This window comes from Psammomys obesus, unplaced genomic scaffold (assembly GCF_907164565.1).
Source record: "Psammomys obesus unplaced genomic scaffold, mPsaObe1.curated_primary_1811, whole genome shotgun sequence".
In the NCBI taxonomy this organism is placed as follows: Eukaryota; Metazoa; Chordata; class Mammalia; order Rodentia; family Muridae; genus Psammomys; species Psammomys obesus.
The window spans coordinates 11871099-11891112 of record NW_026596120.1 but is presented as its reverse complement, the minus strand read 5'-3'; the positions used below and the strand labels follow the sequence as shown (position 1 = coordinate 11891112).

Sequence of the window (20014 nt, the reverse complement as noted above, 5' to 3'; positions counted from 1 at the left end):
AAAGGAGGAAACTGGTTGGGAGAGGTTTAACTAAGATTTACCTGTGGTCAACTGGCTGGGTCTGGTTGATCATGGGGCTGGTGAATCCACTCCCCTCCCCACCCTGTGCTAAGGACACCATGATCGGGTTCCGGGTCGTGCATGACAGCAGAAGTCAGGTCTTGCTTGGCCCTGGGCACCTCCCAGCCTCACCTCCTTCTAATCTTCCTGACTCTTTGCACTTGTACCCTGGTCTTCTGAGCAAGTACTGGGTACTTGCTGTGGGGAACTTGCTGTTGTTACGTTTTTTGGGTAGTGCCTTTTAGAGCCAACCTTGTTCACTAAACACAGATGCCCCCCTTCAACCTCAGGTATACTCACTTGGGACCTTCTTTCTCATCTCCTCATTTCTATACCATCTACTTACTGTATAACACAGATACCTACTACGTTCCTGTAATCCCTCACTCAAACTCCTGTGAGTAACTCTGTCAACTCACTGGCTCACCAAGATGAACTTGGGAAGAATCACATCTGTGATCCCTGGTTAGTGTCCCATCTGGGGTAAATAGACATTTGTTCATGTCCCCCTCTGGAAAAGTCACACGGCAAAGTCACACAGCATTAAATGCTATTAGGGAGGATGTGAGGAGACAGAGGCAGAGGCAGCTGTGAACGTGAACGGAGGCAAGGCAGCTGCTTCAAAGGGATCTTGTGGAGTTTCGCTTTTAGAGGCTGCAGTGGGTATCATTATGTACACATTCTCCATATTCTAATCATGTCCCCTCACTCCTTTGCTCTTACACAGTCTGAAGAGTGTATCCGTGCTACGACTCTAGGGTTCAGAGAATTCTGTTTTGTGCTACACAACAGGCAACATGGAGTCCCTTGAAGATGCTGGCCTTAAAGAAACAGTGTTCCTTGGCCCACCCTCCTTTTCAGCACATTGCAAGGACTGTGGTGATGTGTGAGGGGGCCCAGCACATCTGGGAGGCAAATTAAGCATATTGGGAGGTGAGCTGGAGCTCAGGCCCTCAGGGGAGCCACTGGGAGATCGTTGCTTTGGTTGGTTGGTGTGCTAAATGATAGGTCCCTCTGGGCATGTAGGAGTCTATGCCCCAAGGACCGCATTTCACATTTTCATTAGCCTTCTAGCTTGTCTAATCTCCTAGCTCTTTCAGGCTTAACCTACTGTCTACACTGGGGCTTCTTTCTTGGAGGCCACACTGATTGGTGAGAAGCTGGAGGTTGGTGTCCCTGGCCCATCTACTACCCTAATGAATCTGTGGGCTCCTCTGTGCTTGATGAAGTTGAATACTGCTGCAGGCATGTTCAGACTGGCAGCCATGTCCCCTGATTAGGCAAGGCCATCACATTTCCATTATTTTCCCACAGGGCACAGCGGCCACAATTTCTAGTGACATGGCAGCTTCCCCTAACAGCAGGTGATGCCCAATTACAGACCGCAGAGTGGACCCGGAGCCTCTGAGCTGTGTCCGGCTTTGTCTCCTGTGATCTGAGCTGGTGGATGACAAGGGACCCACCAAAAGCTTGATTGAAAGAAAATGGTCTGCAGTGAACTAGGCTCAGAGGAAGCCTGGGAAGTTATCAGCGAAGAGAAGGGCTGCAGGGTGTTTCCCTGGGTCTGTACAGAGAGGGAGTTTGGGCCTTTAGTCCTTACGTTCTGCTGAGCAGAGGGTAGGCTAACTTATCTAGGATCCAGATGGCGTCCACACCCCATTGACTCAGCTAGAGGCAGGTCTTAAGGTTAACACAGTAATGATGGCCATGGCACTGGTAAGAGTAATTGCTGGTAGTCGGTAAGTGGCAGTTGCTGAAGACTCTACAAAAGAATTACTTCCATGACCTTTGAGGCCTCACCACACCCTGCAAGGAAAACAGTATTTTGTAGGTGAAGAAACTGAAGCTCAGAAGGTTGTCTGTGGTCACAAGACTTTAGCTAGCAGAGGCGAGGCCTCTTGGCTGTGGCCACCTCCCAGCCTCATCTACTTCCCGTCTTCCTGACTCAGTGTTCTTATCGTCACACTGGTATCTGGGTTTTCTTGGCATGTACCAGGCTACTCGTTTCTGGGGATCATTCTTGTGTGTGGAATGGACCCTGAGCCTGACTTGGTAGGTATCATTCAAATTTCAGATACCTTTCCCAGCCACCACACTCACCCGCTGCCAAGGCCTCTCTAACCGCACAATCCCTCTCTCACCGCACAATCTCCAACAGCGTACAACACTATGGGACTTTGTTGCATAACCTCCCACAGAAAGATTAAAAAAAAAATCTGTTCAGTCCAGGTAGGACACCAATAACAGACCCCCCAAACAATTTTACCCAGTCAGTTCTGGCTTGTTGAACTGATAAATTTACTTAGGTTACTTAGAGGGAAAATGAATGTGGAGTTACAGGAGCAGCTACACCATTAAAAAGCCCCCCTGTCACCACGGGTGCTGGTGACTCACCAAAGCTATCCCTCTGGAGCTCCATACAGCTTGCAGGCAATTCCACCCAAGAGTCTCCTGTCCCCCCAGAAGGTCTGTACTGCTTATGTAACATTGAGAAAGGGCCTCGTGAGTCCTGTAACTTTCTGAGCTTCCTGCGTTTGAAACTACCTTAGCTTCCCTGCTCCTGTGAGCCTCTCCCTTCCCTCCAGGAGGGAGTGTTTCAATTTAGAAGTAGCTCCACAGCCGACTTCGTATTTGTCTTGTTTGCTCACCCTCTGGTTCACTGTGTTACAGTATAGGGTTCACAGGGGCTGCAAATTTGTCTGTTTTCTGCTCTGTCACCAATACCTCAAACATTGTTTGGGGAATGAATGGATTCTTTGGTCTTTTCCATTCTTAAGAAATGGGTTCTTTGATCTGGGCAAGGTGTAGGCCAGAAGAGCTGAGCTCTTGTCAGTCTGACAGGGGTAGAAAGAGTTGATTTTACTAATTGTGCATATGTGAGTAAATGGTCATTTGAATAGCCTGTCTCTGATTCCGTAGGCCATCATAGTTCTTGGGTTGTCTTCAGATGTCTTCAGGTGCAGATGGAAGTCACCCAGATCCTTAATTTCACTGGCCCTTTCATCTTTGACCATTAAATATTAGTGCTTAGTCTGGTCATCAACCTCACTTATCAAAACAGACTACAAATGATCTTTGCATGCTTCTAACCCAAAACTACCCTTGCAGGATAAAAAATGTGGTGGTTGTCTAAAGGCCATTCTAGAAGGAAATGTAGAAGGAAGATAGAAAGAGCTCAGGACAATGGCCTTGAAAGGGGAGATGTTCATACACATATATGAGTTTTGATGCCATTACTCTCTCTCTCTCTCTCTCTCTCTCTCTCTCTCTCTCTCTCTGTCACTTTCTCACACCATCAGCCTAAAGGCAAATAGTGAATGTTCATTGTTCAAGTGTTTGTTGATGCCTGGGAGCCCCTCCAGAGCAATAGACCAGCTCTGAGCTTCCAGTAAGCAGGTAGCAAACCTAGAGCTTTCGGGTACATAAACGTGCCATTCCCATTGTCAAAGTCACAGTTCGGAAGCCTGAGCAAGTATTTTCTAATGGCTGTCATTGTTTTCTTTATTATGCTTATCTCAAGGACAGATGGGCTATTCGCATCAACAATAGTGCCCTTTGAAAGGCTTTTACTAGCCTGTGTGAGGTGCAAGGTGGATTGTTTCTTCTCCTCCCTATTTAGCACTGTTGTACTTCCCGATGAAGGACCAGTGGCCAAGGAGGCAGAACACTGTAGGGCCTCACTCAGTGCCTCTGGCTTCCAGCATTTCTAAAAATGATTCTCTCATCGTTTGAGATTATAATATGATTATATCATTTCCCCCTCTGAGCCCTCCTGTGTACTTAACCCCTTGCTCTCTTTCAAATTCCCCCCCTTTTTTTTCTTCTATAATTGTTGATCTACTCAGTCCACATGTTTTTTTCAGGACTGACCATTTGGTATTGGGTAACCACTTGCTGTGCCCTTCCATGGAGACTCTTCCTCCTGCCTTCAGCATTCCTTAGACTCTAGTTCTTCGTCTAGGGTTGAGGCTTCATGAGCTCTCCCTCTTCTACATTAGTGGGATTACTGGTGTCTTCCTCATTCAAGTCATGTTTAGGCAGACCTGTTGGTATAATCACTGACATTTCTAGGAGACACAGTATCAAAACAAACTTCTTGTTCTGGCTCTTACAGTCTTTCTGCCTCCTCTTCCACGGTGTTCACTGAGTTTGGGGTGCTGGAATTGTGTTGTAAATATGCCAGTTGGGGCTGGGCTCCACAACTCTGCATTTTGATTGATTGTCATTTTCTGCAATGGTCTCCCTTTGTTATAAAAAAAAAAGTTTTCTTAATGAGGGGTGAGGACTACACTTATCTGTGGGTATAAAGACAAATATTTAGAATGCAATTAGGGATTATGCTGTTTTGGAAAAGTGGTAGTTGTAGGCTCTTCTCCAAGATCTATGATTTCATTTGCCCTGGGTAGTTGGCTAGGTTTCCAGCATCAAGCATGTTTCCCTCTTGCTGAGCAGGGCCTTAAAGTTCAATTGGAAAGCTGTTGGTCACTGCTAAGGGATGGATGCCACCACTGAACCCTGAGGGTTTTCATGCCGTGCTAGTCATTGCTGTAACTTACAGGTTTTTATACCTGTGTAGGACTATTGGTTTTTTCTTTTCTTTGGTAGCTTTTATGGCATTACCTGGTACCATGAGATCTAGTATTTTTTGAGGGATGGTCACTAAGAGTACAGTGAGGCACTCGACACTGTTCCAACTCTTTATATGTATGGCCATAGAGGAGATGGATTTGTGTTTTAGAAAATTCCATAGGGTTAGAAGAGTTAAAAAGAGTGGCTGGGAGAGTCATTGGGAGGGGAGAGAAGAATCAATGGCGAAAAGGGGAAAGGAAGAGAACACTGGATAGAGGCATCACAAAACAGAAGTTAACCCCCCATGATAAGCAGAAATGCCACCAGTGGGGAAAGAGGAGCACAGAGCTCTTCCTGGACACAAAGAATTGGACATTGTGTGGATATGGTGTTGCAGAGAGCAAGAGGAGTTCCAGGTGTCTGCAGGTAACGTCCAGCAGGCAGCCTGTTAGACAAGTCTGAGCACTAGGGAGTTGTAAGATTGGTGATGTACTCCATGGCAACTGAATTCCTGCATGTGGGTGAGATCATCTAGGATACAAAATGAGATGCTTATCCTAGACATTCTGGGATAAAACACTATTGCAAGACACCAGTGCTGCAAAGCTCCACGCATAGAATGATGTTGCTGGTTGAAATGAACTAATAAATCAGTCAAAACACAATTCCTTGTCCTGAAGCAGCTCACAGCTCAGTAGCAGAAACCAGAGTCACATACACAAAGCAATTAAAGAGTAGTTGGAGAGAGTGTATTACCAACTGCTAAATTCTGTGGAATAAACTCACCCATGTGAGAAGCATTATGAAAGCTAATCATCGGCCAGATTTCAGCTGGGGACTTCATCATGGAGGATGTGAGGCCTGAGACTCTTTGAGGGAGGGACAGGAAAACTCAGCCCTGCCGTGCACCTGCCTTATGTGCAACTGCTACAGAATATCCTGTCTGTCCACTTGTTAACAGATCATGTCCTTCACGAATGGTGTCCAGCCCGGTGTCCATTCTTTGGCTTTGCGTAGTGAAGGAGAGCAGATGGTTTTGCAGAAGGCAGAATAGGTGATGGCATTAGGGTCTGTCAGAACTTCAGCAGCAATACCAAGGAGTGGGCATGGATTCTGGGCCTGGATGTGAGTGTAAGTGCTCTCTCTTGGCTTGGCCCCTAATATCTCTTGCCATATCTGTTGCCACTATTCTCTGACAAGACAACAATAGTGACGATAACAACAAAACCAAACAGAAACAAGACAGGCCTTGTAAGCATTGTCCCTAGGACTGCAGCTTTGGGAATGAAAGAGAGAGGCCAGTTAGGAGAAATAGTATTCTGCAAGAATGGCCAATTGTGCTTGGCCTTGGCAAAACATGGCTGGCCTGATGACTGGCCTGACTGACCTCCAGGGTGGAAAAATCTCAACTTGGGATGAGATTCTGAAGCCAAGAATCTCACCCTGTTTTTGGAACACATTTAGGTACTCCTCAGGTCTCTAATCCCAATAACAGGGATGTGTCCGTGGCCACCTGTATCCTCTCTAGATGCCGCCTTTGCCCACATTTTAAATCACTTGTTCGTACAGAAACAAGGTAGACTGTGGAAATATTCGACACTTGGTTTAGAATTAGGGCTTCTCAGACTTCTTCTGCTTGCAACACCATTCGCCCCAGAAAAATTTATGCAAGCCTGGGTGCATAGGCCAATAAATTAGGTTTGCAAACCAAACTCAGTGATAGTGAATCAGAAAGAAATTAGTTTTAAAACAACTCTTTGTCATTTCTATAATCTTAGCATTTGCTAAAGACAAATGCAAATTTGCACACTCATGAGATGGGCATACTTGAATATTTTATAGATGAAGAATTAACTTTTTGCTAAATGCTTGATACTGCAGCGATGCAGCCTCTTCAGTATTTCAAGGTTATTGACATCTAACATTTATGATTTGCGTCAATGTTGAGAACACCGATTCACTTAAGTTCAGAGTACCAAGTTGCAGAAGTATGTTCTAGGCCATTTCAGAAGTTGTAAGAAATTCTGCTCCAGTCCCAAACCCAAGTTCATGTAATGATTTTTTTTTAAAAATAAAACTCAAGTCAGCAACTAAAAAAGCACTTTTAAAAATTAAACATCATAACCCAATAGAACCCAAAGATCTACTGATTTGGTACATGCTGGGGAGTGACGGTAGCAAAATATTAAGTCTCTGTTTTCTCTAATTAAACCATCACGGTTTAATTAATACAGCTCAGAACACTCTCCTGTACAGTAAAAACACAGTTGAGAGCGTAGGATTGGCTTAGATCTGAGCGGAGGTGTTTGAGCTGGTTGGCCTTGTCTGGCGTGACATGTACAGAATGAGGTGGGCATGCTGTGTGTACGGAGCCAAAGCAGCTGAGAGGCTGTGTGCCACAGTATGCTGAGCATTGCCAGACACATTTTGAATTCATCACGTGTTGATTTGGGGTTAATCTTTGGTCCTTAACTATTGCTAATGTGTGTGTGTGGGGGGGGGGGATGCATTTGTGTCATCACATCCAGGGTGTGACTCACTGTTTAAGGAGCCGGGGTATAGATGGAAAAAGGATTGAGAAGGGCATTCTGAGTACAGGGGATAGAGTGAATAGAGGCATGGGCTGTTGTGGACGTGGTATTTGTGAGATGACACAGTCCAAATCTGCGTTGTTGGGGAGCTGTGGTATCAACTGCATGAGAGAATAGAGTTTGTTTTTAAACTATATGACATATTTATTCATATGCCACAGATGTTCTCATTTTAGGCATATAATTAAATTACCTTAGTAACTTTGCAAAGTTTGTGATCATCATACTCCCATCTTAGAACATTCCTATCAACCCAGGAAAGAAGATTCTTAGTGCTCAATTGCAGTCATTTCCCAGTTGACTCCCCAGGTCCAGGCAAAACATACTTTTATGTTTAGATATTTGGCTCTTTTGACTATATTGTGTGTATAGAATCATATAATATGTGGCCTTTTAAGGCACATTGATGTATGCTTTTGAGATTCACTCCTGTTTAAACATGTATCAGTAATTTACTCCTTTTCTGTTCCAAATAATATTCCATTACATCAGACTTTTTTATGCATTTGTCGCTTAATGGATATTAACAAAGGTCTTCAGTCACACTAAAGAATTAAATTAAGAGGTCCAAGAGGAGGGGTGTGGAGAGGGGTGGGTATAAAAAGGTTGATGTTCAGTGAAATGGGAACCATAATCTACAAATGGGTTTTATAATAATGGTTGGTGAGCAATTCATTCTCAGTGAGTGGCTATTTGTTCCATCATGGCTGTGCAAAGCTCCATGAGTAGATCCATCAGTAGATCCTGGGAAGGCTTACTGCATGCAGCCCTCAGAGTCATGGCATTATCACCTCGGTGATAATGGCTTGAATGAATAACTATGAACATATCTGAGTTTATATGTGAAGATCTATCTGAGGAATAGTCCTCCAGGCTGAATTGCTGAGTCAAAGGCTGTGAGTGGCTGTGATTTTTGATAGGTAAAACCAAGATTTTCTTTGAAGTAATGCCAACTTGCCTTCCATCCTGCTGTGCATGAGTATCCTCTTCTTAAAGATTTATTTTTGGTTTGTGTGTTTGCCTGCATAAATGCATGTGCACACACATGTGTTAATGTGCTCAAGGGGGCCCTAGAAAGAATCAGATCCCCTAGAACTGGAATTATAGATGCTTCGTGATATTAGTTCTGAGAACTGAATCCTGGTTTTCTGCAGGAGCAGTAAGGACTCTTAACTGTTGAGCCATCTCCCCGGCCCATGTACCATCACATTTATCTCCAATCTCTTTGCAAATGTAGTGTCTTCAAACTTTTATTTTTTAACCACCACCAACAAAAGGGTCAAAACATGACCTAGACCATTTTTGTAGTGCTGACTGACATATGCCATATACTGTCATATGACTGAGAGGTGTGTCTCCATCTCAGTGAGATGTTTCTTGATATTGTTTGCCTGTATCTCTGTTTTATTACTGACATATAAGCTTTTTGTGTATTAAGGGGAAATAATGTGTTATTAATGATACATTATAAATCATCTTGAGTGTTTTCTTCATCAAGTTTTCTCTATTTCTTTTCTCTTTGCATTTAATGGTTTCCATCATGCCCATTTAAAAAGTGAAGAATATTGGTGAAGTTGAATTTATCTGGCCTCTTGAGTTTTGTGTCATGATTAGTGTAGAGAAATTGTCCCTGTGGTTTCTTTTGATATTTTTATGGTTTGTTTTTAATGTTTAACTCTGATTTATTGGTAATTTACTCTGAAGTAATGGATAGAGGATTGGTAAGCTATGTTTTTTTTTTTTCCAGATGGTTACCCAGTTATTCAAAATTTTGAATTATCCTCTTCCTACTGATTTGAGTTTAGGTTAACATTAAAAATTGTTGGGAGAAGCAACTGCATCAAATTAAAAAAAGATGTTATCAATTTCCATTTTCTGGTATCCTCTCAGCCACTTCTTTACGAAAGACTTGACACTGCATATCTTTAATATCTTGTCAGCCTGGTAAGCCTCCCATGGTACTTTGCTGCTGTTTAGTAGGAGGAGAGAAAAAGAGGGTAAAACACAGGAGGGCCTTAGGAGTGGATGCTGGGAAGTAGCCACTGAATAGAGAAATTTTGTAAGTCTGCTCTTGGGCAGTACAGGTTCAGGCAACAAAATTAGTCCTGAAAGGGAAACTGAGTATCTCTTCAGCAGACTATCCAAGATCCATAGACACTTCAGGGTTTTTAAAGGAAAGGCAAAGGGAAACCAGCATTTCTAAAGATCTGGGATGTTCAAAAATAGTGTGAAAAGACATTCATGGACACATGAACCCTTGGGTCTGGTCTATCCACCATCAGTGAAAATCTCCCCCCAAATTTCTCTTTCATCTCCACAGATCTCCTCCCCTGATCTGACCACCTTTCATCCCTGGATGTCAGTGATCTCCAGTTGCTCCTCCAAGCACTTAAGCCTCCTTCCAGCCTATTCCCTATTTTGAGACATCTTGTAAACATTGAACCTTAGACACCTGTGTGCTTCCTCTCTAGTACATGTTTTCTGTACTAAGGTTGAAACTCAATGCTCTCATGTCCTGCCTTCCCTCAAATTTATTCCTACCATTCCTACTATTTCCAGCTTTGTAAGACTCTTGGTCACATGAACTTCATCCCTGAATGACACCAGCTTGCTTATTTTTCTACCTCAGGGCTTTTCTATTTGTCTGCCCATTTCTGCCCCTAGGATATTCACACTTCTCCAGGCCAGCTCCTTTCTACCCTAACCACTTGGAGACTCCTTAGAGACACTTTCCTGCATTTTTGTATACATCCCTTTTCTTGGCACCTTATCACCTCCCATTAATTAGCACAATTGTAGTTATTTAGTTATTTTGATAGTGTACTAATTTCTGTTCCTGTTTCTCGATCCTGAGCTTTGCATTGCTGTATCCCCGGTGGCTAATGGAATGCCTGGCATAAAGCTGGTGTTTAGAAAACATTTCCCACTGATGAATGAGTGAGGTTTCGCAATAAAGCAATGAGACTGATGCCGCATATCATCAACAAATAACAGCGTTTGTTCCTCCCTGCTGGGAATGCCAGCCCATCCTAGTCTGTCTCATGAACCAAAATCTTCTCTTTCTTTCAGGCCCTCCCCATCATAACTGCTACTTATCCTGGAAGGCATTTGTCTCTCCTCCAATCCTGTCTTCTCTCTTCCTTTCCCCACCCCCACAGCACCAGCTGACAGGGGAAGAATGGAAGCAGGAGAGAAATTAATGCATGGCTCTGTAGCTGTAGTCTCCTTTCCCCTCAAACCACAGGGAGCTATTTTCCTTTCTCTCCATTTCTTTCTACTCTTTCCTTTTGAATATATAGCTCTATCCCCTCTAATTTGATTTGATCGCTCCCTCAGGAACTGTCATGGACTCAATTAGATCTGTAGAATTTTACAACTTGAGGTCACCCAGTGTGATTCCTCATTTTACAGATGAGAAAACTGAGGCCCAGAGAGGTTAATGTCTGAAACGATTACCTCTGTTGGGTCTTACAACGCTAATCAGTGCCATTTTCAAAGATGAATGTTCTCCATATCCCAGCTCTGCTGTGTCTCATTCTGTTTATTTCAGGACTGTCAATGGTAATGGCCTTGGCACTCAGGTGAGCTTGGTGCTCAGGTGAACCTAGTAGGTTGGGCTTTCTTTCCCAGGCAGAGCTGTATTAGTGTGGGGTGCAGTGAGCAGACCTCTGCCCTGCGTGGGGTCACATGCCTCGCCTGGGCATCAAACCAGGGACAGCAGCCTCTCGGCTGAGATACTGCTAGAACAATGGATCTGGAGACCTGCTGGGTTTAAACAATAGCAGAATATTAAAAGAAAGCTGCCTCTCCTTCCAAAGTCTAGTCAGGACAGCAGGGGAAATGTTTCAGAGTGGCTCTGTGAAGGGAGGGGGGCCCAAAAGCCATCTGAAATGCTTTCAGTAACTTCTCCTTCATCTATTTGCTTTCTGGTTTCCAAAACCCAGTCAAGCAGAACAAAACTTCTACAAACACATTTAAATAGAACATAACACAGTCTTTAAGACGGGGGAAAAAGTGGCTGCTCTACATCCAGAGATCAATAAGAAATTAAGCAAAACCCAGGTGGGGTCTGACAGTGTGGATTTATAGACCACACAAGCTATGGGGCAGAGCTTTTGCTCAGCTGGTCCTGCCACTGGGCATGGGAACAGGCACATCCTCATGTGTACACAGTATCTGTTTTGATGCTGTGTCCAGATGTTGAATGTCCCTTATATGCTATGGTTCTTTGGGGACACCCACCCAACCACTAGTAGGTTGGGATGCTTCAGTGTCCGTGTATCTAAATTCTTACAGGTGAAGAAAGGGCACAGCAAGTGGCAGGATGGGGCATGCTGTCCAGTCTGGGTAGTATGAGCTGGAAGCTAGGAGTTTTTTTCAGAATTTCACTTACTCTAGAAAAGACCAGAAAGGCATCCTAGGTCAAATGCACAGCATAAGGATGAAGCTTGGAGGTGGAAGCCACTTGCTACTTTGGCAATGTTAAAGTCTCAGCATTACAAGTTGAGCAAGAAGAGGTATTGGGGGCCAAAGAGTGGTTACAAGGATCTGGGAATGTAGCTCAGTTAGCAGAGTGCTTTGCCTAGCATGCACAAAGCCCAGAGTTCAATCTCTCACACTGCATAAACAGCTGTCGTGGCAGTTGCCTATAATATCTTTGGGGAGTGTAGCAGCAAGAGGGGCTACATGCTTCAAGATCAGACTATGCTATGAGAAAGAGAGAGGAGAGAGAGAGCAGGCACACCAGAGTGATGGAGAGAGAGGGATAGTGCAAAGCAAGTAATAGATAGGGTGCTTTATGGGAGGGCTGAGATTATATCTAGGCACCAAATAAAGTTGGACCTTTGGTCCACAAGGGTTCCTGGAAGGAACTCACCAGACACTCTGGCTGGAGCAGGAATTGGAGGGCTGAGAGAGCCCAGCAGCATACATAGCCCATGGATATGTAGGTCATCTCTCTAGATGTCCTCCTATTGTCCCCTCTACTCTTGATACTATGTGTCTTACTTTGTAGCCTAAGGTGGGAAAGATTCCTTCCATTATCAAGTTCCTCAAATTACCTGTTGTAGAAGTTACCCTCTAGAAGATTTTAGGCTCTTTAAAGCACTATCTCTCTCAAACACCTTCTTCTATAGCCTTGTACCATGGAAGAATTACATGATGTTTTATTAGTTAAGAATTAGAGATAACTGAACTTAGTTGTGGAAATCTTAAAGGACATGATGTAAACATGCTGTTCCCTGATTTTCCTCTGATGCATAAAGATTCTGAAATGAGTTCTCTTTTCCAATATAAATCATGGTTGTCTCTCCCAGAAGAAGCAATGCTCCTTCCTTTCTAAGTGCCATACTCCAACCTTGCTCCTCCATCACACCTCAGCTTGAAGTTTCCACACAACAGAGCTGAAGTAACCTCCTCAAGACTATCTCTTAGCAGCCTCGATACAGTCTTACAGTCTAGGTCTTTCAAAAGGATTGCTGTTCTAATACAAAAAAAGTTCTCAGAATCTAAGTTTGTTGAGAAACTAAAGAACAAAGCAAAACAACAACAAAAAGTTTCTCTTTGTGTGCTTTACAGGAGGTTTTGCCACAATAGAAGTATTAGGCTCACAGATGGTGATGTCCATTGTGGAGACCTTTTATAACTGGATCTCTAGTTCATAAAGCGGAGGCAGTTGGCAGTGAAGAGTATAGTGTCTACCCTCAATGAGGCACAATAAGGAATAGTTGCAGCATGAGATTTCCAAATTTGATGAAAGAATGTTTTCTATAATTAAATCAGTTTTATTTGGTGGATTATAGAGAACTGTGACTCTGCAATATCAGGAAGTCTTTCAAATGCAGACATGGTTATATGAGCTCATTTGTTAAGTGGAGCAGTGGGACTGGTGAGCTTTTAAAGCCCCTCCAAGCTCTGGGATTCTCCTCCATATTGCCTCTTTTTGTCTTATCACTCTCTCCTTTCTGATTTTACATGTGTGTGCCTGTGGCCTCCATGGGACAGTGGGAAGAAGTCAGTGGCTACGATGAAAACCTGAACACCATCCGTACTTACCAGGTGTGCAACGTCTTCGAACCCAACCAGAACAACTGGCTGCTCACCACCTTTATCAACAGACGGGGTGCCCACCGCATCTACACAGAGATGCGCTTCACTGTGAGGGACTGCAGCAGCCTCCCAAATGTTCCGGGCTCCTGTAAGGAGACCTTCAACTTGTACTACTATGAGACTGACTCTGTCATTGCCACTAAGAAGTCAGCCTTCTGGTCTGAAGCCCCCTACCTCAAAGTCGACACCATTGCTGCAGACGAGAGCTTCTCCCAGGTGGATTTTGGGGGAAGGTTGATGAAGGTCAACACAGAAGTCAGGAGCTTTGGGCCTCTTACTAGGAATGGTTTTTACCTTGCCTTCCAGGATTATGGAGCCTGTATGTCTCTCCTTTCTGTCCGTGTCTTCTTCAAAAAGTGTCCCAGCATCGTGCAAAATTTTGCAGTGTTCCCGGAAACCATGACAGGAGCAGAGAGCACGTCTCTGGTGATTGCTCGGGGCACCTGCATCCCTAATGCGGAAGAAGTGGATGTGCCCATAAAGCTCTACTGCAACGGGGACGGAGAGTGGATGGTGCCCATTGGGCGCTGCACCTGTAAGCCTGGCTATGAGCCGGAGAACAGCGTGGCCTGCAAGGGTAAGCCTGGGGCTCCTTGGATACCTGCTTTTATCCCACTGGGGGAGATAAAAGCTCGTGACTTTCCAACTTCTAGTTTTGGGTCATTCGGGGAAAAGAGAGAGCCTCCTGGCTTATAATAGACTTCAGCAGGACCTCCTCCCCAGTGCTATGCCCGATGATTTTCCCATGTAACCAACTGTATGCACATGTGGAGGAAGGAATGGGAAAAATTCTGAACAGTGAGAATTTATTCAATAATCACTTACTTATATTTAGTTTTGGGACAAAATTCTCTTTTTATCTCTCTCTCTCTCTCTCTCTCTCTCTCTCACACACACACACACACTATGCCTCTTTCATCAGTCTCCAACTCTGGGGTGCGTGGAGTATTTGGGTTGTCATGGACAGTTCACTCAAGGGTAATTGAGAAGTGACTGAATTTGGAAAATATTTTAGTTCATTTCACTCCAGCTCCCACAGCACTGAACTTGGTACTGAAGCCATGTACCTCATTAGCTCAAAGCCCTCTGTCTTGGCTGTCTTTCTCCAGAGGCTCAATGCCAGGCCCTGGAAGGAGATGAAGCTACTGGGACAGGGCTAGGAAAGTTCCATGTGTGGAGGCACCTCTGCTTCTGAGTGGGAAAGACTGATGCAAGCTCTGCAGATTGCAGGTTTGAGGTATCACACGTTCAGCTCACAGTAGATCTCTGAGCCCTACATTCCCTTTCAATATGTGGTTCCAGTTTGGTCTGGGAGTGAATGGAAGCTCTATATCTCCTGCCTTGTTTAAGTCATTGGAAATGAATATAGGGTGACCCAGACTGGGGAAGAGGAGGTGAGTTCCATTATTAAATCTATGACCTTCAAGAAGTTTGGATTGTTTATATAAAAAAAAATGCCTGGAAAAAATGATCATTTTTGTTGTAATGTGACTGAAGGGTTACCCCCTCTCTTTTGCAGTTTGGGAGCAAAATTAGTTCTTTTTTCCATCACAAGCCTCCTCAAAGTGCCCTCCTCTTTATACCTTGGCACTGCTGGAGCACCAGGCCAGCCCCTGTCTGTTTTCTTCCCTCCTTCCCCAAACACCTGCCTGTGAAATGCCTGGCAAGGGACTTTGAAAGCCTATCAGCACGCGATCCCATGGATTCAGCTAATTGCCTGGGCTGGGGCCTTCACACAGCCTTTCTGGGGCCTGCTGGGAACACAGAGCTGTGCCTTTGTGTCTTTATTGGATTTCTTGGTTCTGGGACCCATGATGGATGGCGTGGAAACAGAGGGGAGAGCACGCCAGATCCAGCGATGAATCAACGCAGACAGTTTTAGGACCAGCCGAGTCTGGTCCCACAGAGCTCCTCTGTGTCCCACAGGTTGGGGGTGGGGTGGGGGCACCCTTTTTGGCATTCTTCAGGGTCTGAGTGGGGACCAAGACACTGTGCTGTCTTAAAGGCGCAGGTGCAGCGGCTACTGGGCTTGCTTGCAAACCATGCTGGGGTGCAATTTCTCTGGCTTCAAAGGGCTGCCACACCGAAGTTGCTGGCTGGGGCCCTCTCATTTTTCTCATTATTTCCTGAGCAGAATGGCAAGGATGGGAGCAAGCATTGATTGGTTCTGATTTAATTGGGACTCTGGGAAACAGGCTCGCATTTCTTTGGACTAATTGGAACGTTACTCTTTTGGGGGGCTCTGCTGTCCACACTGCTTGTCAGTCACCTCTCATGGTTGTTCTGGGAGGGCCCATGGGGACAAATATGTAAATTCAAGTTGTTTCTTTTCATTCTTCCTGCCTGGCCCAAACCATCCTTGTGGGCTTTCCTGGATGTTACTAATCTCTGACTGTTGTCAACATGGCAGATTTTACATGTAACCACTTATTGTAAACTCATTGGAGGATGGAGGAAAGGGGATACGGGCATCCTCGCTGCACAGGCAGCTATATTCTTGTGGCATAGTATGCTTTCTTTGGCTCCACAGGCTGGCTAAGTCTTGGAGATGGAGAGGGAAGCCTTTCACCTGTCTTCGGAGCTCGAAATTTATATCCCCTCAATTGCTGCTACCGATATTCTGATGGTCGAACCAGATTTCTCTGTCCAGGATTCACAGGAGGAGGGGGGATGCCTGGGAAATGAGGGACCCAACCCCTGTACAGATGGAGGTTTCAGAAGGTTGTTATACCCCCTTGAGATATGAAGTGTTTGCACAGACTTGAGGTTGGTCCCTGTGCCAGGTTTGCAAGGGGAAGCCTCCAGCCACATTATGTGAGCCTTTTATGCTGTCAAGTAGGTCACTGGGGGTCCTTCATATCAGTTCTGGGGTGGCTACCTCAAACCCTCAGCACTCATGAGAAAAGGATCAGGGAGAATGGTGAACGGTGGAGACTGCAGGTGGAAAGCAATGGAGGTCCCTCCAACAGCCATTCTGTCCTGACACAGCCTATGAATCTTGCTTGAATCTCACTGTGGGTGGGTAGAGGAGGTGGAGGAAGGAGCCTGATAGCAGTGTGGCACTCACCATGTGCCAATTCCCTGCTGCCACCACCTGGGTATTTGCATCTGAGACTTCGAATATATAGAATCTATACAGTGGCTGTAGAAACAGAATCCTTTCTGCTTTCTGGTTACTTTATTTTTTAAAGGAGTTATGATGGGCAAGGAACCATATTCTCTTGCTTTCACTTTCCATCTGCTAAACCCATGTATCTGCCAAATTCTTGGGGACCAGTCACTGGGTTGTGCAGAGTCACCTGGAGACCAATTAGGCAGCCCAGGCAGCCAAGAGCAGTCCTGGCCCGGAGCTGTTCTTGGCTGTGGAGAGAAAGGATGTGAGAGGAGGATGGTGGGGACATCAGGCAGAGGCGAGGTGGTTGGGTTTGTGGGTTAGCCTGCGGCTCACACACTTTCTACAGCAGTGGTTCTCAAGCTGGGGGGGTCAAAGGTCAAACAACTCTTTCATAGGAGTTGTCTAAGTTAGAAAACACAGATATTTACATGGCAATTCGTAACAGCAGCAAAATTACAGCTATGAAGTAGCAATGAAAGTAATTTTATGCCTGGGAAGGGGGTCACCACAACAGGAGGAACTATATTAAAAGGACACAGCATTCGGAAGGTTGAGAAGCATTCTAGAGGGTTCTGTGGCTGAAGGCCTGCCTCTGACTCATCCTTTCTGTATGCACACACAGGCGAGGCCCACCGGGCAGAAGCGTGTGGGCATGTTGATCCCACCACTGACTCTGACCTTATCACGTGTCAGTCAATATAAAATATTAATTACTTGGAAGATGGCTTGTCAGTTTCTACTTCAGGTCATGTGCTCATAGCTTAGGGGATTAAGAAAGCACTGCGTTCTCTCTCTCTGTGCCACATTCCTCCTGCTAACGCTGGCGGTGAAGTGAGTCTCTGTGTGGGCGCCATGCAGCCTCGCTCTTACTGTGCTAGGCTGGCCATGAGCTGGTGCTGAGCAAGTCCTTAAAATACTATTATCAGTTACTATTATAATAAATAGTATCATAAATACTATTATAGCCTAAGGGGAAGATGGCGGGGCTGTGTCTTAGTCAGGGTTCCTGGTGCTGTGACAAAACACCAGGACCAAAAACAACTGGGAGGGGAGTTATATTTCAGCTTACAACTCACGCTTACAATCCACCAGAGAGGAAAGTCAGAGTAGAAACTCAAACGGGGCAGGATCTTGGAGGCAAGAACTGAAGCAGAGGTCATGGTGGAATTGCTGCTTACTGGCTCTCTCCCCAGGACTTGCTCTGCCTTTTTTCTTATGCAAACCAAGACCACCAGTTCAGGGATGGTACATCATGTCCTCCCATGTCAATCATTAATCAAGGAGATGCCCCTACAGACTTGCCTACAGGCCGATCTAAAGGAGGCAGTTCCTCGATTGAGATTCTTGCCTCAAGTTAACAAAAACTAATCAGGACTGGAATGGACAATCTTCCTTACCAGGAGCAGGCTTCTCATTTTTCTGTCAAAGCATCAGGCTGTAGCATACCTTCTGGGTGTCCATGGCTTCTCCAGGTCCTAGCTGGGGTTTATGTTCCTCCCTTGAGTGCTCTCAGAAGGGCTGATGTTGCCAACACTTCCCAAAGCTTCCAGAAGGATCTGCCTCATGAGCTTCGGGCCTATCGTCTCTTTTTGCCTGTATTCCTGACTGTCCCAGGTGCCTTGACCTATGACAGAAGGTGCCCAGAGAAGGATTCTAACCTTAGGAGACTGGGCTACAGGCCAGAGGCTAGTTGACTGGGTATTCCAGCTGGTCGGAAGCCCCGGAGGAGTTCTGAGTAAGCGAGAGAAGGGCAGGAAGCTGACAGCCCAGAAGTTACAGAAAAGAAAATAGCCATTACTGCAGAGGGCCAGCACCAGCCACTTGGTACCAGAACGCCCAAGAATACTCTTGGCAGCAGACAGAGCCACACCTTTAAAACTCCTGTTTTCTTCTCAGGGTTGAAACTAGTGTTGAGGCTTAGAGGGCTTGGGAAGCCTTGCAGCTTTTCCAGGGAACCCTCAATCCCAGCCATCCCCAATCGAGCCATGGATGCTGACAGGACCTCTGAATGTCCTGGAGCATAGAGCAATGCTCAGTTCCATGCCTCTCTGGCTCCCAACCTCCTTATGGAAGCATGTCTCGGAGCTGGCAACCCTAGCTGTTGTAGACACTTGCCTGAATATCTCCCAAAGGGTCTCCTTTCCTAGGGTGGCTGTGTCTTTAACCCCAGCCACACGTACCACGTGGAGACCTTTTTCCTTTGGTAATTTTCTACCTACATATAAATTCCACCGTGCAGGAAACCCAAGGGACACTTTGAACCTTTCAGCAGTTTCGATGCCTCTGTCAACCCGAGCTGCTGAGATGAGCCACTTTATAAGCCTAGGGGAGTTGAGATGAAAAATCTGCAGGATGTGAAGGTGGAGAAAAATGTGTCTAATTTAGTTCAAAAGAGGTTTCCAGGCCTATTCCCCTCCCCCTTATGGTTGTTGGCCTTAGCTTTGGGCTCCCTGCCAATCCCTCCTGCCAGTTCCTCTTGCAGGAGGCCCCCGGGAGCAGTGTATGTCCGCCTGCATATGTGTTCCCACGTATGTGCACATGAGTCAGGCCACTGTGCTGGCAGCCACACTCAAGGGCACCGAGGAGCACTACCACCCCACCCCACCCCACCCCACTCCCGGCCCACCAGCACTCAGCTGGTGAGATGAAGTCCACAGCCCAGATGGCCACCCCTCAAGCACCAGGGAGACCAGGGCCAAGGGAGGCCAAGGTCATTAACACCACAGCCCTGTAAGATGAGCTGCATAATAGGATTTCCCAATAGGCTCCTTCATTTAGAAACCACCTGGGGTCTCCTCTGCTCCCTGCAGTGGCCCTGCCCGGTGCCCTCCAGGGAGGCGTCATATGTAATTGGCTGGGTGTAATGGACTGTGACACCATGAACAACAGTGAGAGTGGAGCTGGAAGAATGCCCCTTTGCCGCACAGCCTCCAACATGTTGGGCTCCAAAGGCAACACAGGATGCAAATGTCAGGGGATCCGAATCCCCTTAGGTTCTGTACTTCCCCTTCTGTCTTGAGAAGCCCCACACGCTACTGTTGTTGACCAGTCACGTCTATTACAGAGTAGTCCCACACCACTGAGCAATACCACCCTTCAGGTGGGAGAGCTGTTGAGGAGCAAGTCTGTATTTTGCCTTAAGGCCGGTCATCCGTGACTTAGTACGTGATGTTAGTAGTAGAAATATCTCTGAGGCGGGAGTCCAGCGGGGGCCTGAAAGGGGCCGTTGACTGCCCTGTCATCTGCTCATGAAAACCTATGAGATTTGAAACTGAACGAATGAGTGGCATGGATGGGATATGTTCACAGAGAGGACTAGCCAATGACTGTTGGCCATGGGATTCAAACTCAGGTCTTGATGTGCTACCATATGCCTTTGGTTCTGAGACTAGACTAGGCTGAAGTTAACTATTCTTAGATATATGTTTCAGGTGTATTGAGCCCCTCAACTGACTTTGGTTTTGCTTGTGGTTCTTGGATGTCCTTACCTAATTCTGCACCATGCAACTGCCCAGGAATTTTTGGGGGGAGGGGGGTTTGTCTTCATCTGGCTGGACTCAGCCCCTCTCTC

At 45.8% G+C, this 20014-nt stretch overlaps 1 protein-coding gene across 1 annotated transcript in view; it reads left to right on the top strand.

Annotated features, from left to right (window-relative positions):
• The window catches only part of Ephb1 (EPH receptor B1), a 426680-nt gene that overhangs the window by 143565 nt on the left and 263101 nt on the right, over positions 1 to 20014 (top strand). The window contains exon 3 of the mRNA XM_055629751.1: positions 13224 to 13905. Coding sequence (XP_055485726.1) covers positions 13224 to 13905 — 682 coding nt within the window. The remainder of the gene's footprint in view (positions 1 to 13223; positions 13906 to 20014) is intronic.